At 42.2% G+C, this 27,654-nt stretch overlaps 1 protein-coding gene across 1 annotated transcript in view; it reads right to left on the reverse strand.

The window, feature by feature from the left end:
- EPB41L4A (erythrocyte membrane protein band 4.1 like 4A) overlaps positions 1–27,654 on the reverse strand; it is a gene marked incomplete at both ends in the record, with an annotated part of 130,141 nt that overhangs the window by 8,196 nt on the left and 94,291 nt on the right. Inside the window, 6 exons of the mRNA XM_082012896.1 lie at positions 1,882–2,001; positions 11,102–11,179; positions 15,241–15,288; positions 17,129–17,242; positions 19,641–19,724; positions 23,993–24,074. Coding sequence (XP_081869022.1) covers positions 1,882–2,001; positions 11,102–11,179; positions 15,241–15,288; positions 17,129–17,242; positions 19,641–19,724; positions 23,993–24,074 — 526 coding nt within the window. The remainder of the gene's footprint in view (positions 1–1,881; positions 2,002–11,101; positions 11,180–15,240; positions 15,289–17,128; positions 17,243–19,640; positions 19,725–23,992; positions 24,075–27,654) is intronic.

A 27,654-nucleotide genomic window follows, 5' to 3' on the forward strand; every position in this document is an offset into this window, starting at 1 on the left:
ACAGTTAAGTGCCTTTTACTAAACATTTTTTAAAGCACTTTGAAAGGAATTCCCATTTTAGTTTTTTTAGTTGCTACCTGCATATATTAAGGATCTCTGCCATACTTGGGAGGTTTGGGCTTATATCGGTTTTTTTGTTTTTTTAAACTGAAGAGTGAGACAAAAAGGAGGGATATATTCATCACTAACACAACAGGGAAAAGAAATGAGAAGCCACACACAATCTCCAGGATTTCCTTATTTCTTTGCTTCCTCTGGGACCTTTCGTTATTAAGTAAGATGCTACACATTTACGGTTTTTTTCTAATAGTAGTTTAAATAAAATATAACTCAATGCCACTGTTCTGGAAAATAAAAGCCATTCGATGTTACGCTAGCCACAAGAGGGAGCCCGCGCTGTCCAAGGAATGAAATTTACTTGGCCTATAGGAAAAAAGAAAAGTTGGCTATAAATTTGATCTAACCTTTATTAACCGAGTACATTTCCTAGTTTACAGCACTTTCTGTATATAGTAAAAAAAAAAGGTAAATCAAACTTAATCACCTATATTTTGTGGATTCCACACAAGTTAGCTTTAATATTCCTGATTTTTAGTAATATATCATTGTATAATTACACCTAATAACATTTGACTTTTGTGCAGCTGAAAGTGAACAAGTCCGTACAAAGCTAGTTAAAGTAGAAATTCCAGCATTTGGAATTTTAATGGCAAATTCTGTTTCTCATAAAAGAATGAAAACTGCGCACTATGAAACTGGAGACAGAAATGAGTTCTAGCAACACAGGCGACTGAAAACAGAACTCAGGTGGATTTTAATACTGGAAACTTGCGTGCGGATTACGGTTTCAGTTGCTGCCAATGAAATAATCATCCAAGGCACTATGCAGCAAACCTGAATGTGAAAGGGAAATTTAAGATATGACATTAACGGGAAGTCTCTATGTAATCAGAGGTCACACGTTACACCACCAGCACCAGGACCGGACAACTCATCCATTTTAGCCTCGCAGTGAGGGTGGGGGTACAGTTTAAAAGACTGCTCTCTCCTGCCTCCTCTCCCAGTGCCTCAGAGCTGCTCTCCTGGCACTCTCCAACATCCCTGGCCCTGCCTTGCCCTGCCCTGCCCTCCAGACACGCCGATTCTGGCGCTGCTTTGGGTGGTTGCTTGGGTGGCAGATGAGGCTGGACAGAAACACAATACAAGACAGTGTGGCTACACCCCCAAAACGTGCCATTAAAAGAACAACATAAATTAAAAGAAATCAGCGTTTTCATTAGCTTGAGAAAATTAATTTCAGAAGCTGACAACTTCACCAGCTGTCAGCAGGAACAGCACTGCCTGGCAGCACCGCTCCGTCATGGAAATCCTGACATCAGGATGCAATAAATCACTGGCTGCTGCATGCCAATGGTAATTTGACATGGAGCCATCAGTAGCTGGTCTCATCTGGGACAATACCGCAGACATTATATGATGAAACAAGTGTGCACGCATTTCACAAAAATGCCTGCACCTATCACACAAAATCTGAATATTTTCACAGACATGCTGCTCAGAACAGAGGAATCACTGTCCTCATTACAGAACTAACGTCCAATAAGGCACAACACCATCCAGGACTCCTCCGAGATGACGGAGAGAGTTCCTGACAAACCCTCTTACAGAGCTGTTCCTGTGTTATTTATGCTCTGAAATTCAAATCACTATACGACGGGAGTTTGACCACAAAGACACATCTGCTAATGTGAGAACGCGCCACGTGAAAGTCTCTGTTCCTCAGCAGCCGAGAGCCACCACCACACTGGAGATACTCCTCCTGCTTTTTAACATGCTACAGCCGCCTTAATTTTCCCACCGAAGAGGTCAAGGGTTACATACGATCGAGATCTGTGCCGGGATCGCCGGTAGTTTGGGTCTGCCTGGTTTTTCTCCTTTTGTCGCCGTAGTACAGCTTCCCACTGAGGAGCCGAGTCAACCATGTCATTCTCTTGCCGTAATCTGCAAAAGAAGTACTGGGAGTTTAGTCTGAGGTCTCTGGCATAGGATGCTCTGAGAAGCATCGAGATATTTCTTCCCCCGCAGACATTCACCTCCTGCAATGCAATACCTTAACTTTTTATCTTGCTAAATTTTAAATAGTGTTCCCAAACTACATTAAAATGTAAGAATCTGTATCAAAGAAAACTCACTGATTTCCTATTTAGAAACAGCGACAGCCGAAAATAAGATGACCCTTTAAAAACAGGACTACAACTTGAATTCAGTTTGTCTCCTCAGACCAAGCCAAACATCCAGAATTCTCTTCCTGCTTAAGTAGTCAAGTCCACCTCATCTACAGGAAGCCTAAGCCCAACATCGTGATACAAGGCTGTACTACTACAGCTTCTCCGAATACTTTTTTGCAGCACGTGCCTTCCTATGATCCAGGGAAAATCCCCCAGGGATACCCTGGGTGGGTTCCTGCTCAGAGGAAGTGATCCCTTCACCCTGACCTGCAACAAAGGCCAGGACACATGCAGATCTCTCCAGCTGCCCCATATAATCCTGCCATTGTCAGCCCTTTCTGCACTGACCCCTGTGGCTTTGGGCCCTGTCTCTATTTGTGCGCTTCTAAATTACATGATATGCCTTTTATTCCTTTTTTTTTTTTTAATAAATTCATGAATCCATTATTGGACCGTAGTACAGATTAAACCAAATCCTATAAATTTGTCAGCAGGCTGAAGTAAGTCTATGATGATACAACCAGCCAGGGCAACCAGCATGTCAGTGTTTGGCCATTCAAAGCTCTACAGATGCTTCACAGTTGGGGTTGCAAATATGAGTGCGGTGAAGAAATGCTAAGGTGGAAGAAATAGATATGCTTGGTCACAGCAGTGAATTCAAAATTCAGCAGGGATTTGGAAAGAACCCTGGAAAGTTTCACTCCAAGAGTGGGTTCTCTGATAGGACGGTATGACTGGCATAATGAAGAAACCAGAGGAGATTAGCAAAAAAAGGAAAGACTGACAGGTAAAACAAACAAGCCAACAGAGATAAAGGGATTACACTGGAGACATGACTGATACGAAATGCAAAGCATGTTGTTGTTGCTCCTCACTACAGATTTACTTTTCTCCTTGAGTTTTGAACTGCATCATGCTAAACTGGCTATGCAGGCTGCTGCTTTTCCTTTGATCAGATCTCTCACATGTGTAATGAGTTTTGAGCTGGATCCCCAACTACTGTAAACAGCCACAACTCTACCAAATGGCACTGAGCATCTAGAGAAGACTGCAACATCAGGTTTTGATTTCTAAGCAAGTATTTTTAAACCTGTAATCTGGTGACAGAGATTAACATAAACTTCTGTCTAAGGATTTCGTAGAAGAGCTCACACAGCAACAACTAATGAATTGTGATTTTCATCCCAAATAATCCACTTTGTAGAGACAGCAGTCATCCCACATAGTATAAACACTATCAACGGCCATGCACATACAGCAGTCACTTGCACAAAAAGAAGACATACGTCTGCCAGACCAGTGCTGCTGCTGTGGGTGGTGGGCTGCTCGCTTGCCAGTACCTTGCCCCACCTGTCTCAAACAACAACTCCTAACAGGTCAAGTAGACAGCTGTGCTCTGAAGGAGGCATTCGGATGCTTGCCATAAAATAATTGAGAGCTACTTATTCTTCTCAGGCAACCCACGCAACACAGCAGAGCATAAGGTCCATACCCTGGCAAAGAGCATATGGGATCCTGCACCTCCTTATTTGAAGCCACATTTCCACACTGACCACGAATGACCTCTCATTAAAGGAGTAAACACATCATTTCTGCTCTGGTCCATTCTACTAATCTAGTAGATTAGCACATACTGCTGCGTGGCAAGGAAAGTCCTTAGCAATGCATTAATCTATCTCCAAGTGCTTAATATGAAACATTCTATCAGCAACTGGCAGAAGTCTCACAATCGCTGGCCCTTGTTCTTGTAGGGAACTTCAATCTACCAGACATCTGCTGCAAGTACAACACAGCAGCGAGGAAACAGTCTAGAAGGTTCCTGGAGTGTGTGGAGGATAACTTCCTGACACAGCTGGTGAGTGAGCCCACCAGGGGAGGTGCCTTGCTGGACCTGCTGTTTACAAACAGAGAAGGACTGGTGGGAGATGTGGTGGTCGGAGGCTGTCTTGGGCTTAGCGACCACGACATGATAGAATTCTCGACGCTGAGTGAAGTAAGGAGGGGCATCAGCAACACTGCTACCATGGACTTCCGGAGGGCAGACTTTGGCCTGTTCAGGTCACTGGTTGAGAGAGTCCCTTGGGAGACAGTCCTGAAGGGCAAAAGGGTCCAGGAAGGCTGGACAGTCTTCAAGAAGGAAATCTTAAAGGCGCAGGAGCAGGCGGTCCCCATGTGCTGTAAGAAGAGCTGGCGGGGAAGGCGACCGGCCTGGCTGAACAGGGAGATTTTTCTGGGACTCGGCAAAAAGGGAGTTTATCACCTCTGGAAGAAGGGGCAGGCAACTCACGAAGAGTACAAGGGTCTTGTTAGGTCAAGCAGGGACAAAATTAGAAAGGCAAAAGCCCAGCTGGAGCTCAATCTGGCCGCACTCATAAAGGATAACAAAAAATGCTTCTAAAAATATATTAACAATAAAAAGAAAGGCAAGGAGAATCTCCATCCCTTACTGGATATGGCGGGGAACATTGTCTCCAAGGATGAGGACAAGGCTGAGGTACTTAATGCCTTCCTTGCCTCAGTCTTTAATAGCCAGTCCAGGTATCCACAGGGTATTCAGCCCCCTGAGCCAGAAGATGGGGATGGAGAGCACAATAACCTGCCCATAATCCAGGAGGAAGCAGTTAAGGACATGTTAAGCCACCTGGACACCCACAAGTCTATGGGGCCTCATGGGATCCACCCAAGAGTACTGAGGGAGCTGACAGAGGAGCTTGCCAAGCCACTCTCCATCACTTATCAGCAGTCCTGGTTAACAGGGGAGGTCCCAGAAGACTGGAGGCTTGCCAAGGTGACGCCCATCTGCAAGAAAGGCCAGAAGGAGGATCCCAGGAACTACAGGCCTGTCAGCCTGACCTCAGTACTGGGGAAGATTATGGAGCAGTTCATCTTGAGGGTGCTCCCAGGGCATGTGCAGGACAACCAAGGGATCAGGACCAGCCAGCACAGGTTCATGAAAGGCAGATCCTGCTTGGCCAACCTGATCTCCTTCTATGACCAGGTGACCCGCCTAGTGGAGGAGGGAAAGGCTGTGGGTGTTTTCTGGACTTTTACTAAAGCCTTTGACAGCGTCTCCCACAGCATTCTCCTGCAGAAACTGGCGGCTCATGGCTTAGACAGGTTTACTCTTCTCTGGGTAAAGAACTGGCTGGATGGCTGAGCCCAGAGAGTTGTGGTGAATGGCGTTAAGTCTGGCTGGCAGCCGGTCACAAGCGGTGTTCCCCAGGGCTCGGTTCTGGGGCCGGTCTTGTTCAATATCTTTATCGATGATCTGGATGAGGGGATCGAGTGCTCCCTCAGTAAGTTTGCAGATGACACCAAGCTGGATGGGAGTGTTGATCTTCTGGAGGGTAGAAGGGCTCTGCAGAGGGATCTGGACAGGCTGGATTGATGGGGCAAGGTCAACTGTATAAGGTTTAATAAGGCCAAGTGCCGCGTCCTGCACTTGGGTCACAACAACCCCATGCAATGCTACAGGTTTGGGGTGGAGTGGCTGGAGAGCAGCCCGGTGGAAAAGGACCTGGGGGTGCTGGCTGACAGCTGGCTGAACATGAGCCAGCAGTGTTCCCAGGTGGCCAAGAAGGCCAACAGCATCCTGGCCTGTATCAGAAATAGTGTGGCCAGCAGGAGTAGGGAAGTGATCGTGGCCCTGGACTCAGCACTGGTGAGGCCGCACCTTGAATACTGTGTTCAGTTTTGGGCCCCTCACTACAAGAAGGACATTAAGGTGCTGGGGCATGTCCAGAGAAGGGCAACAAAGCTGGTGAGGGGTCTGGAGAGCAAGTCTTATGAGGAGCGGCTGAGGGAACTGGGGTTGCTCAGTCTGGAGAAGGAGGCTGAGGGGAGACCTTATCGCTCTCTACAACTACCTGCAAGGGGGTTGTGGCGACGTGGGTGTTGGTCTCTTCTCCCAAGTAACTAGTGATAGGATGAGAGGAAATGGCCTCAAGTTGCTCCAGGGGAGCTTTAGACTGGGTATTAGGAAAAATTTCTTTATGGAGTGGTCAGGCATTGGAACAGGCTGCCCAGGGAGGTGGTAGAGTCACCATCACTGGAAGTGTTCAAAAAATGTGTGGACGTGGCACTTCGGGATATGGTTTAGTGGGCATGGTGGTGTTGGGTTCATGGTGGGACTTGATGGTCCTTTTTTGGTCTTCTACAATCTTAATGATTCTGTGATTCTGTGATATTTCCACTCCGCCTCTTTTCTTCTACTTGTTATAACACACAACAGTGTTCATTATTGTTAGTTATCGGTTTAATTTGAGCAAAACACCAAAAATCTAAATATATAAAGTTGCATCGCAGCTATTAAAACAAGCAGTGTCAGCACACTCAAAGTACTGTTGTACCACAGCAGAACGAAGCAATAAAGCATTCATTTTGCAGATGAGAGGTATTACGCTCAAATTTAACGTAAATTAAATTAATTAAATAAGGATGACCAATGTAACACAATCTCTACACAAAATACATTATTTAGATGCAGTGATCAAATCATAACAATTTTGGGGCAAAATCTTTAGCTCTTTGCCAACAGCGATGACGATGAGAACAAAAAAAACCCAAAAAAGTGGAAAGAAATTTAAGTCAAAACCTAAATTTCTATTTAAACTTACTTTTGACAAAAAAGTGTTGCCCTTGTACTCCAAGTCCATTATAACTTTCCCTTCATTCTTTTCATTTTTTTGCTCCCACAAGGGAACAAGTTGATTTATGTCTTATAGAAAAAGAATCCTTGTTACTGGAATGTGAAGTAAACCCAGTTGAGATTAATAGCTATCACAGTGGCAAATTAGGCATTGTCTGCAAGAAATCTTGATGGTAAAATGGAAAGTCGTAAGACTATCATCACTTCTCTGTTGACTTAGAGATGTTTTTTCCCCATTTCAGGTGGTGAGATAGCAAGCTACTTTTATGCAATGATAAATTCTCTTAAGACAAGCAACTCCAAAGACTTAATTCTTGGACTCTCATTCAAAATATTTCACTGAAAAGTTATCATTTAGGTACAGTGTACAACAACGATGGGCTCATTGGGGACGTAAAGGTCAAAGGCAGCCTTGGCTGCAGTGACCATGAGATGGAATTCAGGACCCTGCAAGTAGAGAGGAGGGCAAAAAATAAGATCACAACCCTGTACTTCAGGAGAGCAGGCTCTGGCCTCTTCAAAGGTCTCCCTGGAAAAGTCCAGTGTGGTAAGGCCCTGGAAGGCAAGGTGACCCAAGAAAGCTGGTTAATATTCAAGGATCATCTCCAAGCTCAAGAGAAGTCCATCCCAGCAAGTAGAAGTACGGCAAAAATGCCAGGAGGCCTGCATGGATAAATAAAGAGCTCCTGGCCAAATTCAAACACAAAAAGGAAGCATGCAGAAGGTGGAAGCAGGGGCAGGTAATGTGGGAGAGATACAGAGACATTACTTGAGAATGCAGGGATGAGGTTGAGAAAGCCAAAGGTCAAATGGAATTGAATCTGGCCATGGATATCAAAGGCAACAAGAAGGGCTTCTATAGGTAGACAGGTGACAAAACGAAGGATAGGGTTCACCGCTGACTGAGGCAGGGAACCTGGTGACACAGGACATGGAAAAGGCTGAGGTACTAAATGCCTTCTTCACCTCGGTCTTTACTAGCAAGACCAGCCTTCAGGAATCCCAGGCCCCAGAGACCAGGGGAAAAGGCTGGAGCAAGGAAAACATAACCTTGCTGGAAGAGGGTCAGGTCAGGGAAGACTTAAGCAAACTGAACATATCTAAGTCCAGAGGTCCACGGGTGCAGAGGGAGCTCGTTGATGTCATTGCAAGGCCTCTCTCAGTAATCTTTGAATGATCATGGAAATTGGCAGAAGTGCCCAAAGACTAGAGGAATGCAAATGTCACTCATGTGCTCAAGAAGGGCAAGAAGGAGGACCTGGAGAACTACAGGCTGGTCGGTCTCACCTCGATCTCCAGAAAGGCCATAGAGCTATTAATCCTGGAAACCATATCCAGGCACATGAAGGACAAGAAAGCAACCAGGAGTAGTCAGCACAGATTGACCTAGAGGAAGTCATGATTTATCAACTTAAGAAAACTCTACAATGAAATGACTGGCTTGGTAGATGAGGAGAGAGCAGTGGACATTGTCTACCTGGATTTCACAAAGGCTTTCAATGCTGTCTCCCCACAAGATCCTCATAGAGAAGCTGTTGAAGGGGCTGGATGAACAGTGAGGTGCACTGAAAACTGGCTGAACAGCCACACCCAGAGGATAGTGATCAGTAGCACAAAGACTGCGTGGAGCCCAGTTAATTAGCAGTGTACCCCAGGAGTCAGAGGCAGTGGGCACACACTAAAACACAGGAGGCTCTCTCTGAACATCAGGAAACACTTGTTTGAGGGTGACCGAGCACTGGCACAGGTTGATTAGGAAGGTGGTGGAGTCTCTCTCCTTGAAGATACTCAAAAGTCATGTGGGAATGGTCCTGGGCAACGGTAACTGGCTCTAGGTAGCCCTGCTTAAGCAGGGGGGTTGGACCAGATGACCTCCAGAGGTCCCTCCCAACCTCAACCCTTCAGTCATTCTGTGATTCTAATCAGATGGATCTTCTAAGTATAGTCAAGTAGAAGACTATGCTCCAGTACACATTGTCTACTAGTTTAATTTATTTTTATCCACACAATAGTTTTTGACCACAGCATTAAAAAAAGCAAATAGGTTTCTTCTATGATTGGAATATGCTCATCATAGGTTTTTCCTTAATTTCGTATGGATATCCGCTTGGGGTAAAACATTCATATGACGGAGTGAAATCTCAAAGACTGAGATCAAGTAAAGAGCTTCTCCCTAACCTTTTTCCAGTGTTTTACCTTCAGAAGTTCTCATCTGCACTTCTGTTTTTCTCTGATATTTGCTTTCATCTGATGAATAGTTCACAGTGATCTATTCTCATGTGAACACTGAATTCTACTCTTCTATGATCAGAAGCAGATTCTTTTGGGTAATGTGAGTATTCAGTTATTTTGTTCCAATAAACAATACAATTTTGTGTCTGCTTGTGCCAGGGACTTGATTATTGTACCGGGAAATAAATTAGTAGTAATCTAAGCAACAGGTAAAACTGGAGTAACAGCAGTTACAAGCCTCATTATATTGTCCCATTTAACCCTGTTAGGGCTGGCTCACCTCTGCTAGCAGGAAAGCTACTCAGCGCCTGTGCCCTTTCAGCTTATTATATTCCTGCTGTGGCTGCTAACAAAATGCAGAAGTTCATCGTGGTTTTTCTGCACCTGATGACAAGGAACAAGTCTCAGACCTCCAGCTCATTTAGTACTTGTCTACTTTAACACTGGTAATGACTTCTGATCTGCTTTGCTTTCAAGTGACCGCCTAAGAGTAAGAGATGCTGCAACATTAACATTTCTAATGTATCTCACATTTCTGAAAATGTGAAAAACATAAAAACAATCCATACAAATTTATTTTTTTCTCTGTCATTTTAAGCACTTTTCCACAAGGTGAGGAAGGGTTGGTAAAGGCCCTTTTATTCTTCAGAAAATGATAACCATTACTCTAATCCTTACAATTCAATCTTTATACTGCAAGAAGCTCTTAAAAACATTCTTGTGGTCAGTCTCTAATTTCCTTCACTTGCTTGTGGAGCTCCCTGAACAAGAAGTTTCACAAGAGAAAAAGCCTGGCAAGAGTGTTCTGAGAGAAAGGGATACAAAATACCATTTACCTACTGATCACTGAAACTATACTCAGCATTTCATTCAAACTTCAGAGCTCAACTGGAAAACAAATCTTCCATGCACACTAGGTTATTGTTAGCCGAGTATCTCACAAGACTTGCTCTGATTTAAATGAACTCCAAAGAAGTCTCGTGGCTCAGCTATCCTCATACCCGCACATTTGAACATCACAATGATTTTTTAGCATCTCTTTAACTACTGCAAGGCATACTGCAAACTTCTGCAGCACTATCTAGCATACAATTATTTCCAAGAGCTTCCAAGTATCTGAAAATCATTTATCACTCACAGTACTGCATGCGGGACAACAGGAAACTATGGCAGCTTGTGCAGCCAGCTTCTTAGAAAATTTGCCTTAAACAACTCCTCTTTTGTCCAGTGACAGTTCTCTTATGCCCCATTTATGCAATATGATGAAATTCTATGTGCTTTTTAAAAATACGTTTTCAGAAATAGCTCTTGAATGCTGTTATCTCGAGTGCAGCGTGAAAGTTGCAGTTTTAAAGGAATTTTTTTGCTAAAATAAATCAGTGTTAACTTTTTCAAATCAGCAACAAGAAAAATAGAATATAAAAATCAAAAATTGCTAGCATCACTTGATATTAACTACTGTTGTCCTAGTAAAAGCTGATTCTGTACACATTTTGGGTTTAAGCCTACACTTTGCATTTTGGAAGATAAAAATATTTACACAATTAAAGGCATGCATTTAAAAACAACACCAAGTTTCAGATACATTAAAGTATTCTGACTACTCTCCGCAAAAGCTTTTTTTCTGCTAAAATTCTGCACTTGAAATTTTTGAGGTTTTGAAGTATATGCTGTGACTATCTTGTCATCACCATAATCAACTTTATTTGCATTAATACTGCAAGTCTTTTGTAAACGTGCCCCACACTTGATTTTGCAGTTCATTAATGCATTCTTCTCAAGCAACAGGAGGGTATGCATTCACTGCATACGCCTATGATGTATATGTATTTGGCCATTATCTCTCTTCTTATTCAAAAAAGGACCTTAAGCTGCCTCAGGAGGACTGCACCCATACAAATCATGTTAGACTCCTCCTTACTAGGTCTATCTCAGAAAAGCCCATCTCCATTTGTTTATGTTTCATGTCTCAGTCTAAAATATATAGGGTCACCTGTTTCTCTTCTTCCGATGCTCTCTGTTGGAATTTTCTGATTCACTGCCACTGCTGGTGTTACAGCGAGACCGTGATCTGTAGAGGAGAAAAGCAACATCTCAAGGTGAACATCTGAAGTACTTCTAAACAAGGAATAAACAAAACTGCGAAGACATTACTAGGAAAATCAAAATTAGAAGACTCTAGAGGGCTTGTCTACACCTGAAAGTCATATTATCTTTTTCTCATTAGTTGATTGGGAATAACTGCGCTGAAGGTAGGTGCACCCAGGGTGCAGTGTCAGGTGAGTGCTATTTTCCATCTGAATCACTGCACTGCATTTTTGTTTTGTTTGTTTTATTTTACCTCATCTCTCAGCATTCTTTGTGTATACGCCACAGTGAAATGTTTCTCTGAGGTGTGAAATGTTTTGTCTTTAAACTGTATGTATTCTGCCTCTTTTCTTCTTGCATATTGTGGGACACCCAACAACACACTAATTCTGCTTTTGCAGGCAAAACGAAATGCTCACCAGATTTGTCATCTTCTATTCACCTCAACTTTCATCTAGCTTCTAGTAAGTTCATATCATTTTTCAAGGGTCAAGCAGTACGGAAGAAACACCAATAACTGTCATCCTGCTGATCTTTACAAATACAGAAAGACTGAAGTGCACGCATTGGCAGGTGTATCAGCACAGTTTTGGGATGACCTGATACACAGCTACAAAGATGGTCCATCATGTGAGGAAAAAGAAATAAAGCAGTTACTTCTGTATCACCTCTGACTGCAAAGCTTCAAATGATAAGGTGACATTTATGACTCTGGTTATTTATTACTGAAGAAGACTGGTGGAACAGGCTGATGCAGAACTTCAAGAAGAAAATGGGCATATGCATACCTACAGGCAAACTCCCCTCAGTAGAGAGAAGTGCTTGGCCACTACTGTCTGAGACCCTGAAATCCCTGGCTGCTACTGATCAACACTTTGGAGCAGACAGACCGGCTGCCAGGGCTCTGGTCCTAGCAACCAGGACTCTGTTACTGTACCACTGGGCTAAGTCCTAAAAAATGGCACTGCCATCAAAAACTGGTCTGGACCATTCTTTAGTGTGGTGATGGTCTCTGCGTGCCTCCAAAGAAAGATATGTTTCTCTGCAGCACTGGCAGCCCAGCTGATTAATGGGGAAAGTTGACTAATATTAACAAGAGCTGGCCTAGAAGGATTTAGGATATAAGGTGTTAGAATAGGTGATGATTTTGCAATGGAAAACAGAATTTGTTTTCTGAGGTCTCTGGGCATAAGATAGGAGATATAAGGGGATGACTCTTGATGCTGCTGGCAGAGACACGTACTTTCTTGTGCCTTCTGGCTTTTCTTTTGCTCTTTGATGAGCCACTTCTGTAAGCGGATGGATTTGTTAAACAACACCTCAAACAAGCTGAGGAGTGAAGGCAGTTCATTAGGCTAAGGTAACAGGTAAGGGGAAGCATTTCACGACAAGGCTGGAGGCTATTTACAAGCACCTACTCACTGCATGTTCTAACAGTTTAGGGGGAAGAGCCCAAATGGGGTGAGAGCAGATGACAGAGACTTCCCAGGGAAGAGAAGTTCCTGTTTTTGTTCCATAGCTGCAGCAGGGAGCTCCCCTGAGTGTCCTATCTGGTCAAGGACACATCACTCCACCTTCTGTCTCTGAAACTAGGACACTGTTACAGATGTCCTTCTGACACAGCTGAGACTCTCATGAATTTGCCCATAATACCAGTGAATTATGGTTGGTTTTATGAAATTGCTGTGTCATTAAACGCCTCGGAGTCTATGGAGTCTGGTTTCCCCCCCCCCGTCAAACTACAAAATCATTAACTCAAATAGCTCCCATTCAAACACAAATGTTTTAGAATAATAGGACAACCAAAGCTTAGGAAAATCGGTTCAGCCCAGCTTGTCTGTAGGGAATAGGCTTGGAAAAGTGAAGTTTCCCCAGAAGAGAAGCAGAAACCTCTCCCCATCCCCAAATTTCATGGCTCATAATTTAAAGCCATTGAGAGGCCCAGGATAGCCAGTTTCCCAGGTAAAAATATACATTTCTGGGTGAAGCTGAAAGTGGGGATAAGAAAGATGTATGTTACTACAGAAAAATGTACCCCTGAAGGAAGAAGGAAGATTAAAAGATGGTGTCCAAAAGATAATGGTTCAAGCACATTCAGAGAGGTCAGAGCAATGAATGCCCCAGAACTGCAGCAGATCTTAAATGCCCAAGAGTATACCTTTTTTGTCCCAAATTTATCAGATGTTTAATAAGTATTCCACTGATCTTGAATCTCAACATTACCAGGTCATCCAAGCAACACTCTTCTTTCACACTTTCAGGTCATCAGAGCAACTCTGCTCTTTTATATTTCTCTGCACTTCCAAGTATCTTCTTACTCTGATTTAAGCAATTTATCCCATAAGGTACCAAGGCAGCAAAAATCACACTGTGTCAGGAGAAGCGCAAGATAAAACATCCTATTTGCTCAAGTTCAAGATAAGCCTTTCTCTAAGTTTTCAGGAATGGAAATCTGATCCAGCTTTTGGATCCTGCACATGAAATTACCTTGTATTCGCTGTCAGGAAAGCACTTGCAGGGAGACAGCAGGGCTGCTGAGCTATCAGCTGAGTGGCAGCTGCTCATGCTGCCTGTCAGAATATTATCTTTCACTGAATATTAAACATCAGCTTTCACCCAACTGAATAAAATATCAAAAAATGGGAACAAAGGTGGTTTCCTAAGTCAGGTGCAAGAACACAAGATCATCCTGATCGCTGACAATTGCAAAGCACCCTTCAACCTTTTCTCATGCTTTCTTCATCATGCAATATATTCGGCATTTTGTGGATGGTATATCTGTATGGTCTGACACAAGGAGCAAGACAGACAGAACAAATACAGCCCAGAAGGGGGCTTGGGGGTGGGGTGGGTTGCAGGATTTGGTATTTCAGATAAACGGTTGACAGAGAAGGCTCATATTCTTCTATTCCTTTTCTGATTAAAATGAAAGGAAATTAGCAAAAGTGTGAGGAAGTGGAGAAGGTCTGTTCCAGCGTGCCATGACAAACCTGTACATTTGTAATGTAATACAGTAGGCACAGCCTTTTGGAAGAGGTCCCTTCTGACCACTGGGGTTTTCCACCTGAGATGCCTAACTAAGTCCTCTCAGTTTTATGTGCTGGACATCCACCATGGGACTATCATGGGGAGCTTGTAATGGTTAACACCCTTCAAAAAAATAATCTGTTATCTTATAATAGGTGCAAAGTACGTGAGCACTTTCCCTGACTTCCTGTGATTGTCCCCGAGATGTCTGTATCTCTGCCAGGTCTCCTTTCCCATGCTGCAGCAGTGAATCAGATCCTGGGAGTGCCTCCTCTCCTTCGTAAGCTTCAAGAAATTCTGACATCGACATGCACTCCTTTTTCCAGCAGCCAGGGCAAGAGCACAGGCGAGAGAAGGAGCACAGCACAGAATCACGGCCAGCAGATGTGGCATCAGAGGACTCCAAACGCAAAAATCTGTCAAAAGCTGAAGTAGTGGAAGGGCACACCCAAATTCACACCATCATTTGATTTGGAAATGTCACAACTAGTCAAGACTGCACAGGGAAAAAAAAGAAGCTGAAGAAAAAATTCAGCAAAAAATGTGCAAGACAGTGAGAAGATTGTAAGAAGTTTCATATGCCTCTGCACCCACCTTTTGCAGAACAATTAATTTCAAATGATAGTACACTTGCTTTCAAAATAGATTAATTAAAAGTGGACTAGGAGGCTGGAGAACTTAAAATCTGCAGATGCAAAATCCAAAAGCTAAAACTTCTGGAATTGACTTTCAAGTTGCAGACAAGCCTTTCATAAAGTTCCACAAACTGCTTCTGGCATTGTGTAGTAACAATGTGCAAGGCAGCTTGTAGGAATCTGTGCTGTGATGAGGTTATGCTACAGAGCGCTTTAGCAAAAAGTAAAATAGGAAAGAAAAAGTTAAATAGGTGGAACACAACAAGCCTTTTAAACATTCAAGAACATGGGGGAGAAGGAAGGAAGGGAAGGGATGCAGGGAACTAAAATATGATCGGTACCTTCACTATCATTTCATGGCTGCTATATATTATATATTTACCTTCTCCTTTGCTTTAAATCTGAATCTTCACCACTGTTTTGATTTTTCCTGTGACATTAAGGAAGTTTTAATGAAATACCATTGGGTCACTTAACACAAATACACAAAAACTTTTTTTTTTTAAAAAACACTTTACAAAGGTTTTTTTCAATATGAATTAAGGAAGGGCATGTGCTTGTTTTAAACTTTTTACAACATCTCTACAATGATTTGTGAATTCATAAGCCCGTTCAAGCTCTCATTGCAAACCCTTGACTTGCAAGGTTAAGCACGTATGCTAGCTAGCCTTTAGAGTTTCCTACTGTCTCCAGCAAAGCAAAGCCTGATGTTTTCCTCTCAATTCCACTAAAGACTGCATAAGCAACACAACTATTGTTATTAAACAGTTGAAAAAGGAAAGTACATGAATAAAACCAAGATTCAGGAAGACATAATTAGGTTAGAATCTACCTATTACTTTCAGTCTTCACAACCTCACAATATGAGGTGAGACTTTTAAAAACATTTTGTTGTGGTGGCCCAAGAGAAAACTTGCTATTGGCATGAACACCTGTCCTGAATACATCAGCCAAATGCAAATCCCAGATGATAAATACTTTGCATCTCAAAAAATTTCCTACTGCACAGTGCACAAACACTCTTCTTCTCTTGGTACAAGGCAGTTTTGCACTGCACGTTTCTATTCCTTTATTTTTACAGAGCCCAACAGGTTCTTCTGACAACTAAGCTAGCAATGAATCGGAAAACCCGCTCAGGGAACACATTGCTATCAACATTTACAAGGACTCTGTCCAACAGGGCAAATGAATGTAACTCTATTGACTTAGAGCGCGCTACACTGATTTACTTTAACTCAGGCATCAGGTCACTAAGCATAGACCACGGATGAGTTTTCTTCACTCCTGTTCTAGACAGCTAATGGCAGATGAAAGGTCTGTAGCAGCTCAGACACCTGACAAACATAAAGGCTTCACGTCTAACTACATTTCCTCATAGATACAGTTGCGTCTTTAGAGATTCCTTTGCAAACCCTGGCTTTGAACGCCAAAGATTTCAGAGATGTCAGCAGGAGATGTAACTCCAAAGTGCTGGCTCGTGAGGCAGTCCTGGAATACTGCAATGAATATGACACAGTAGCTCTGGTTGTCTGTACTTCATAGCAGTTCACAGCACCAGGGTACCTTAGCGATGAAAGCAGCTCCTCAGCAGGACAAATCATCCCAGGTAACATGTAGTCTCTCAAAACTGTATCACTTCAGAACTGCCCCTGTAATTTGCACTTTGGACATACTCCAGGACACCCAGCACAGAATCTCCATCCATTTAATTTTACTTCTCTAAGTTACTTAATTCAGCACCTACCCATTAAAAACACGTTAAGTATCTCACAGTTGTATTTTTGCTGTCATCCTCTCTAATGTAAAGTAATTCACATACGGGACTGTTGAAGACAGCGTTATGGCTCATTCATTTAATCTTTGTTGCATTTAAAGCAAAGCAACGTACTTAAACCAAAATACTGTTCTGTATTAGAAGCTCACTGTCAAACAAGCAGCATCCACCAATCCTTTCCTTCACAAGGGAAATCTAGCTGCAGCAATTGAAACAATCTTGCAAGTGCCAACAATGCAATTCCTCATATTTTTAACATAATTTTCCTAGTAGCCAGAACAGCACATGAGCAAAAAGCCTGATCAAAGCTGCTTTTCCAAAAGCAGATCTGGTATTCTTGTTCAGGTTTTTTTTTTGGACTGACAATTGGCCCCTACAGTACCCCTTTTCCCAGGACCCAGCTGTGTCTCCGAGAGCCTTAACTGAACACAGAGTATTCAGGACTTCAGGCTTTCTACTGTGAGACGCTAATGGTAATTAACCCCGGGGCTCTTACCTCCTCCGGACTGGCTGCCCAGATTCATTCTCACTGCCACCTGACGGGTTCCGTCGCCGAGAGCAAGGAAACTTCGGTGATTTATTGCGGTCACTGGGAGAATTATACAGCCCACTAGGGTTAAAAAGGAATAGCAAACAGTCAGCTTTAAAACGTCCAGAAGAGATTCAGCGTACAAAAATGAGAAGGCTCACACACACACACTTATAGAAATATTCAGCTATACATATATGTACGTATACATGTGCTATGTAAATATAGATAGTACTGCTTTCCAGTAATAAGTATTTTTCATTGAACCTTGAACATGTAGGAGACAGACCTCTTAGCACTGCCAAGCCAACAGCTCTAAGCTTACAAAATGTATAACCAAATATACACATATTCTTTTAGCATAATAAAATTCTGTGCTTTAGTATGAAGTATCCAACTCAAAGCTAGGCATTCAAATGCACCTCTGTCCTTTATGTTTCCCATGGATATATGTATGAAAACAGTATACCTGTCACAACATAAATCTTCATCACAGAGCTAATGTTTGGGACAGTGAAACAATTTTAGCTCCAGCTCTCTGCTGTTCATCCATGAAACCCTCTGGAGGTGTTTCAAGTTTCAGGTTATGTACTTAAGCCTGGGTGGGACCCAATGGGTTGGGTTGTTACTGAATGAGATGTAGACTATCAAATGCCTGTATAGATTACCCTTCCTCCACAAGTGTAAGGACCTTTCACAAAAGTGTAACAGAGTCTGTGATGGAGTACGTATCACTCGAAGGTGGTCTACTAATGATTCCACAACTTTTTGGAGGAAGGATGCTAAACTCAACTGCACATCTTTATCTAGCAAAGCCTTTCTCACAATGGCTATGTGGTAAATGTGATATTCTCACCAATTCCAGTTAAGATGTCTCCTTCTGCTTTCCTAACACCCTCTGACCTTCAAATTGGATATATTCATCTTCACCTGCTTCTGCAGACTGCTGAGAGCAATATTAACACTGGAGCCATAATTTGAGAAGTTGACACCACTTCTTCTTCTTTAAAACACACAAATAAACATCTATTGTAGCAAGAGAATATTTGCCCATTGCCTTGTCCTTATTCAAAAAACTCTTTATGTTTACAGAAGGAGCACAAACGGTAAATCATCACGGTGCCCCAGATGACACACCAGGTATAGAACTGAATCATCCCCTAAGAGCAGGACCGTCCTGGATTACACTTCATGTCTAGTTCAGTGGCCGTAAGCAACCACGTGCAGGAAGACATAGGAGCCACCCACCCTAACCCTAACCCTAACCCTAACCCTAACCCTAACCCTAACCCTAACCCTAACCCTAACCCTAACCCTAACCCTAACCCTAACCCTAACCCTAACCCTAACCTCAGTAAATTGAATACATATGACAGCTCCCCAGTGCTTTCTCAGTCCTCCACAATTCCCAGTCCAGGGCACTTACCAAGCCAGTTGCTACACCTCTGTCTTCAGAAGCCCTTGGAGATTTTTCTTCCATGACTCACCTAGCTTCTCCTGGGAATCCACTAACTCCCAGCATCCCTTCTAAAGGAGGACCACAGGTCTCCTACGCATGGTGAGTCACTACTCACTGCCTTTCTCCACGCTTTTAAAGTGCCTCCAATAGCTTCATCTGAAGATCGCAAGTTCTTAGGCTAGAAAAATACAATCCTGATCTCTTTCTCCTTTCTCTGTACTACTCATGATCTTCTAGACAACATCCCCTGAACTTACCTCTTTCCCAGACTGAAGAAAGAGTCCTGCCTGGCCTATGCTCCTTGTACAGATTTCCTGCACAGCCATTCACACCTTCGATTATCCTTGCTGCCCCCTCTCACAGTCTTTTCCTGAGATAAGGACATCAGGACTGCACTCTCAATTCATGGAGTAAATACATGATCCACAAGTTTATGTAACAGCATAATGCTGTTCTCTCACTTTCCTAATAATTCCTAATTGTTTTTCTGACTGCTACGTAGTTGATGTTTTCATGAAGTTATTTATCGTAACTCCACAGCACCCCATTTTACTCAGAAATCTAGGGTTATTTTTTTGCCCCCATGTGCCTCTCTTTACACTTACTAACTCAGTATCATCTACCACCTAGTGACTCGTCACTCGTACTTTACTGGTCTTTCTGCCACTTTTCATAGACAACTTTCATTCTCACTATCCCAAACAATTCTGTCCTGCCACCAAACCTTTCCACCCCTTTTACAGGTCTTTGGCAAACATACTCAACAGCAGAGGTCCATGAACAGATCTCTGTGGAAAGCCACTGGTGGCTCTCATTCACTGACCATATCCTCCTACACCTACTTTCCTAATTTTTAGGAAATTAGGATTATTTATCCATGACAGGACCTATTTGCTTGTATGCAATACAGATTTATTGTGACCTTGTTAAGAAAATATATTGTATCAATATCCTTCAACCTATTGCCATGGCATGATATTTACCATTGCACAATACCTAGGACACCATGCCTTGCCTTACCTCTGTGTGCCATTTTCCTCCCATGGTGCGCTTGTTTTACTTCTTTGGGTTTCTGGACTGTTTTCATTTTTCATCTTTTTAAAGCTAAATAAAAGTACAGATATTTTTTTCTTTAAACCCATAGTGTACAGATCACATTCTCTCCCCTTGACCTCTTAAAAGTTAATCTTAAAGGCATACAGTCATTAAAGAGACCCACCCTGTCATATAGCAATTTGCCTGCTATGTGAAAGAAGGCAAACAGCTGCTATGTTCACGAATCTATCCTAGAAAGAGAGACCAGAAGGGTGGGGGGGGGTGGGGGGAAAGACCTGAAAATCACTTCTACAAGCTCATAATTATGGTGGCACTGAGTCAGACAAAAGGTCAATCTTCTCTGAGAATAAACGAGAACAGATGTTTAGGCAAAAAGTCCAACAATAGGGCAAATATACAATATGCTCTTACAGTCTTCCACAATACGCAGTTACCCAGAGGCTTTACCTGCTTTTTATTCTACATAGCTCTTGATGGAACTTTCTTCCATGGATTTACTTAAACATCTCTTGAACTTTAATTTTTGTCATATATAGTGCCTAGTAGAAGTATGCTCCAGTATTTAACCATGGCACAAACAATTATTTCATTTTATTTCAAAACTTCCACCTCGTTCAAGATTTCCATCCTGTGTTCCTCACTAGTTCTGTGCTTATAGAAAGAAAAAAAAGCCCTATGAATGATGGTTCCCTAATCACAAACTCCACCCCATAATTTTTTTTAAATACATTTCCAACAACTGTCTCATCTCTTTTCCAAGTGCGAGAATCACAGACTATTTAATCTCTCCCAGTATAGGAGTCACCACAAACCTCTGATTATCCTTATCATATTTCTCTACCATTTTTCCAGGTCTACAATACCTTCTTTAAGGTGGGAGCAACAAAGGCAGGGGTGATAGCTATTCAAAACATGACAGACCACAGGTTCATAGAGTAGCATATTCTTCTCATTCCTTCCCCAGTAACTCCTTATGCTTTCTTTCTGCTAGACACCGAGTACAGATCTGACAGTGTGAAAGAGCTGTCTTCACTGACTGCTGCAAGGTAAGGCACCAGGACAGTCAAGATAGTCACCTGGCTTCAGAGATACCTCAGTGTTTGTAACCACTCTCCCATCGAACCTACAGGAGACCAGGGGGAAAAACAGCAGGATGCTCCAATTCTTCCTTTATTCCTACCATTCTCACAGCATCAGGTTTTTTACAACTTCCAACCCATTAGTGCTCCTAGATAGCCTGCTCACTGCCACTCCAAGTGCTGGAAGGTGGCTTCCAGCTGAAGCATGCTTTTGCACCCATCTTCCCGCCAACAGCTAGTCTCGCTTTTCCTGCATCATCATCTCTAGAGCTCACCTTCTACACGAACAAGCAGTTCACCTGATACAGAACTGGATAGCCACATGGATTTCCACTAAGCTCGTCAAGAAGTACTATTGACAGCAACCCACTACAAGCATTAATGCAATATACCTTTCCAAAGTGCAACTTAAGCAGCAAAAAAAAACCACTTTACACATGCTTACAGGGAGGAGGACATAAGCCAGAGTTTTTTGCCCAGAGCAGGAGGTGACAGACTCGGCTTTATGAAGGAATCGTGGCTACTTAACTCACTAATCCCCTTTTAACTTCAGCCTTTGGTTTCTGCAGGTCACTGAGTTAATCATTTAATTCTCACATAGTGAACAAAATGCAAAGCTACAGTAAGTCAGCGGGAAAAGAAATTAAATTACACTTTATCAGGTAAATAATTTTCTTAATACTGCACCCATTAATTATTGACTCATATGTGCATACAAGCTATTCCCAGGCTTAAAAAAGTATGCTTACTACAGACTAAGCAAGTAACTCAGGTAAACATGTTTCAGTCCTGTATTGCAAAAAGCAATTGTTTTTTGCAGAGCATAAACTACTGAACAATACTTAGATTGAAGTTGGACTTAAAGAAATTTCAATAGTGTTCTGAAATCTTAAAAAAAACATGAGAGGTTAATTCACTGCATTAGATTCCTAAGTCATTAGTCATTCAGAGCAGACACACACTTTACAGCTACAGAGCTAGAGCATGGCAGCTCTTCAGTTACTAGTAGTATCTCCAGGAATGCAGCTGCAAAAGGGACTGAGTTCATTCAAAGTATTTGAAAAGGTTGGGATCAGAATTTCATGAGAGATTACTGTTGTTGTTTTTTTTTACGGCTTACCCTGAATTTATGCCACTTATGCAGAAGTAACCAACTATGTATCTCAACACTGGCTGAGATGTTAAACTTCAAAAACTCAGTTTGCAAGAGCTGCTGAAAGATGCTTTGCAAGCATGACTGACAATTAATGCGAGAATTACATAGGATGGAGTAAACTACAAAGTATGGGTGCTGCCTTTCACACATACGAAGCCTGGCAGACCTAAAAGATGTGTCACGTGCAGAGAGACACAGAGAAAAACAAATCAATTTCTAAATAGAAAGCATGCAAGAAAAACAAACTTCCAACACTTTTTTGCTGGAAGTAACTAACGCTATTTAAAAACGTGACTAAGTGAGAATCTGCCTGTGAATTGCTTTTAAACTGTCAAGGTAAGAAACTAAACTCAGAAACCTTGAAGCTGCCATGCTGAGAGCCTCTTATTTTGGTTCTTGCTCTGCAACCTGCCTATCCATTTCTTTTTAACAGTTCATTGCTAAAAATTTATACACAGCATTTGGAACACATCCTGTAGTGAAGGGCTCCTACCCCTTCCCAATAAGATCACCTCTGCACTATGCAATAAGGGTACATCTTCCTTTGCATCTTCCTCCCTGCTAACAAATCACAGAATGACAGCACGGTTGGAGTTGGCAGGGACCTCTGGAAGTCATCTGATCCAACCCCCTGCTAAAGCAGGGCCACCCAGGGCCAGTGGCCCAGGACCATTCCCAGACAGCTGTTGAATTATCTCCAAGGATGGAGACTCCACCACCTCCTTGGGCAATCTGTGCAGGGCTTGGTCACCCTCACAGGGACAAAGTGTTTCCTGATGTTCAGAGGAACCCTCCTGTGTTTCAGTGTGTGCCCACTGCCTCTGGTCCTGGCACTGGGCACCACTGAAAAGAGCCTGGCTCTGTCCTCCCTGCACCCTCCCTGCAGGTATTTATACACCTTTGTACTGTCTTCTGCTCAGTGGCCTAGCTTCAGCCTGACCAAGTGGCAAAATCATAAACTTTCTTGTAACCCATGATCAGTATTATTTTCTAAGGGCTAGAATATTGGATTCAATTTCCCTCAAATTGAGGAAACAACTAAACTCAGCTCTTCTTTTTTGGGGCAACTGTTCTAAATATTAGGCAATAGGTAACACTATCCACCAAGTATTTGGAGCAAGTCTTTTAGATCCTGCTTCAGAGGTCAGTCCAGACAACTAGTATGTGAAGCCCACAGCTTCAGTGGAGAGATAAGGCCAGAGTTACTCAGCCCAAAAAACCCTATCAGGCTCACTGGGCATGCAGAGACAGACATCCAGGCAACTAAGCAAAAAAAGTTAGGTGCCACGTTTTTGACTCATTGTTTTGTCAGATCACTCTTTTTTGATTCAGGCACACAAATTCCACCTAAAATTAAGGGTGGGGATATAAATCCCTTTCTGAATCTGAGCTTCACCTCTTTGTCTCAAATATGCCTAATAACCAGAGATGCACAATTTCAGCACTGATAATTAAACACAGCAGACCACACAAGTCCAGAGGAGCCTTGGCAATTGACCACTCCTAAGGGTCAGGCACACTCATGAGTTTTGTTCTGCATTTAACAATTTAACGGGTAATGGACTGCAAGATTAACAGCACCGCTGGAAGAGAGGCCATGCCCAGCTCTTCCCTGCCCACATCCCAAGCAGAGCTTGCCCAGTGCAGAGGCAGAAGAAATATGCCCCGAGGGCCTTGCCAGCCAGCCCACAGTGCCCAGGGGAGAGACACACAGGACTTCACAGGACTACCCTGAGCAGTGCCCCTTGGTCATTATCTGGGCGGGGTCATAATAAAAACTGAGACTGTTTGTCTTCCCATTAACTTTTCCCAGATCATGGGTTTCCAAATTCTGTGTCACTTGGAATTCCTGTTCTGATTTTCTGATAAACCTGGAACTCCTGCTCCAGGTTTATCAGAAAATCAGGGGGTTTTTTTAATTAATTACTGAGCAACACTCCCTGACCTTCGTCAGCAGAAGATCAGACAGTCCTGAACTTAAAGGCGGGATAAACTGTTACTAATGATTACTAAATGTGTTCCTCTATTCAATGCAATACACAATCTCTTAAAAGCTGGAAGGGAACTGTTGGTCTACATACCTTTTCACAGGGGAAGGTGCGATAATTTTGGTAGTTCCTTCATTTTCCCCATTTGTTGTAATCTGGCTCATGCTCTTAGAACCTGAAAAAAAAAACCAAACCACAAACAGAATGGTCCTGTAGCATATATGCTTGCATACCTATTCAGCATAATCACCTACTGAACACAGTGCAGCATGAGAGATAATGATACACAATACACCTGGTGCATGCTCTACTTGCTAAGGGTGTGTAAGGATCACACTTTCATGTCTTATCCTTATTTCTAGTTATCACAGAAACATCATGAGAAAGTTTAACATGGGGGGCATTCATTAGTCTTCCACATGAGACAGAGGAGTTTGAAGCTGTTGTTCTCAAAGGTATCCTATGCCATTGCCACCAGTAGGGAATTCCCTGCTCAGTCACCAATGAGAAGAAAGGTGTGAGGAGAACAAAGGCTACAAAGAAGCTTGGGAATCTCCAGTGCAATACCTATGACCTCTAAAACAATTGTTAGATTAGATGGTAAGGAAGAGAAATATGTTTGCCTTATGTATGTATTTATGTATTTGCCTTAAGATGTACCAATACAGTGCAACACAACACTAGTATACCCTAAGTTATGACCAGGAAAATAACAGCCGTAAATAAATGGATTAGAAAACCAATAATGTAAATAGAGACCATAAAGAGTACTACTCTAACAGAGACAGAGTCAGAAAGTTTTGGCCAATATTTGAAAGTTATGTGCCTAGTTTCCAATTTTGTGCCCAATACTCTTTCCATTTTGATCCTACACTTTTTCACACTGTTGGCACTTAAATTCCCACCTGAGTCATGAAAGGCAACTTGAAGAAGCAGAAGGAACACACACTTTCTCTTCTGTTTGAGACCCCATGTAACAGGCTTCAAAGCAACAGATTTGTGTATTCATGATTTAAGAGCACTGAGGGCCAACGGAATCTGGGTATTTCATACTGGGTTAACGTCAAAGTGGCATGATAAGATTATGCTCTACAGATGTATACAGCTCAGTATTGTGAACAAAACCAAAACTATTCTGTTCAGCTTGGTATGTAATAATATATTAATGATGAAGTCAGGTTTGCTCCTACTGGTGCTATGATTTTAGTTCCCACGCTGTGCTATTAATCTGTAATTTTTCTTCAGTTCACACATTCTCCTTCCATCTAACTGGCAATTTCAGTCATTTCAAGTTAGGTTAAGTAAGGTTCTACTTAACCTCCAGAAACAGATGTTAAGTAAAACAACAGAGCAACATCACTGATGATCACAATGGTACATTAGCTCTGGATAGGATTCTGAGCATGTTCATTGAAGATAATGAAACATATTAACTAAAGTCTGCAAGACTGCTAACAAGGAAATACCATGTCCTCTGGGCACAAGCAACAGCATCATAGGGTTGTTAATATAGTGGTACCGACTCAAAGCCTTTTTGTTTGGGTAAAACTAAAATGTAATGTCTTAAAATTAACTGCGGTGTGATTTTGCATTATAAGCTTTCTCCACAATCTCAGAGAAGAATTTCTCCACAATTTCCCCCAACTTTCCATACCACCCCTTTGACACACAAAGCCTCTGGACTCCCTCTACTTCAACACCACTACTTGAGATATCCTAAGGTACCTTTGGCCATCAATTACCTCTCCTACAGGTTAAATCTGCCAGTCTTCTGCAGACGCCTCATACACTGCAGAGGGTCTCAAGTGGCATTAGTCGCCTTTCCTTAAGCAACTCAGCCAAGCCCTTTACGTGTTTGACCCTAGCACTTCTAATGTTAATGTTAATGTTTTAAAAAACAAGCTCTTGCTGTACAATTCTTTTATACAAATAACTAGCTTAATTGGGAGCTTTCTGCCCACACTTACAGAAACTGTAATAATTGTCTTTAAGTATGTTCCACCTCATGTATCTTTTCCTAACTACAGTGGTGTTCTACCAACATACACCTCTGTACGACACAGTATCCCTAATATAAAAGAATAGACTCCAGAATAACTGTCCAACAACCCCATTGCAATAACTTACCTATACCACTGTTTCTTGCATGCCAAGGTAATAGACCTCTCAAAAATATCTTAGATAGCCAGAAATCTTGAACATCTCACTTGTAGCAGCTTTTCCTGGTTGTCTTCCTTTTGTCACATAAGTTACTGTCAGCATTCACTGCACTCAACTTTTCCAGTAAGGTGAATACACACACTTCAATTACCTTTTACAGCCATCTTGATGCTGATTTGTGCATTCAATTTAAAAAAACTATTATGTTTTCAAAAACTCAAATGTCCAAAACGTCAGGAGCCTGGCAAGCTAATTAGTTTGTCATGCCTGTTTCTTATCAACTAAAGATATTTCACTGACGTTATCTGGAAGTAGTGTTTGTGTTTAAATCTATTAATGAGAGCAGAAGATAGTGTGATCAAAAGAAAAACATGCACTAAGAGCTCACGCTTTGCACTGCATGTTACTAAGAGCCTATAAAAATGAATGGACTTCCGTATGTCTACAGTAGCATAGCCTACTCTGTGATAATGTTTATTTTCCAAACTAGTTTCCAAACCTGTAGCCTCAAGGGTTTGTGTATCTCACACCACATGCATGAAATACAGAAGCAGTCACATCCATCCTTTTACAAAACCTGGGAATTAATATAAACTTTAAATTGTAAAGCTCAAAGTAAATAAGTAAGTAAATAGATAAAATTACCCCAAGATTCATCTTCTAAAATTTAGCTTCCAAACCCAGTCTCACAACTTTCTGGGAGAAGATTCATGACTTTGAATGTGCCAGACCAACAGTTCTAGCTACCATGACTGAGGCTGGTGAAGCAGGGTAACGATAGGCATTTGTGGTAATATGTAAATTACTCAGGGCAGGGACTGTGACTGCCTGTAATTGCTTAGGGTCTACTATGATACAGAGAGTATTGTGATTTCAATACCCGCTCCCAATTTTCCACCTGGCTTTTAAATAAGAATGGCAGCACTTACTCTGTAGTAGTTTATACAACTACCCGGTGTGCAAGGCAGGGACAAATCAAGTCCTCGGCTACCAAACAACAACAAACCCTAAGCAGTGTGTTTTCCACCACTGAATAAACTCAGACCCACAGTAACAGGTCTGGTCACATCAATGTTTGTTCAGAGAGGATGTTCCCAAGGAGCTTCTTGAGTGCAGCATTCAGCCAAAAGAGTAATGAACGCTTTCACCCTACGCACTGTTGCGAAAGTTGAATGTTATCAGTCTTGCCCTAAGAGGGTAAGACAAATAATGACAGATCCTGTTCCGTGTCTGAGTTTGCAAACAGAACAAAATGCAACTGTAATTCTCTCTCAGTTGAAATTAATCGGGGAGAATAAACCAACGAAACAAGCTACGCCTATGTCACATACAAGACTTTGCAGAACAAAACAAAGAAACCCTTCTCCAACTGAACATCAACTTGAATGCCAACCTAAACATACAAAGCACGAATATAAAAACGTTGATTGCATAGCCATTGAAGTTTCCCAGTCTGATTTTTCCACAGACCCTAGAACAACTGGGATATGAAACATATTAAGCAACTGACCAAAGGAAGGTTACTGTGTACTAAACCACCGTAATCTGGATTCTAAGACGACAATCTGCCATGCTAAAGCCAACCTGTCTGCACT

The sequence above is a fragment of the Phaethon aethereus genome, assembly GCF_964289735.1.
Source record: "Phaethon aethereus genome assembly, chromosome: Z".
Taxonomy (NCBI): domain Eukaryota; kingdom Metazoa; phylum Chordata; class Aves; order Phaethontiformes; family Phaethontidae; genus Phaethon; species Phaethon aethereus.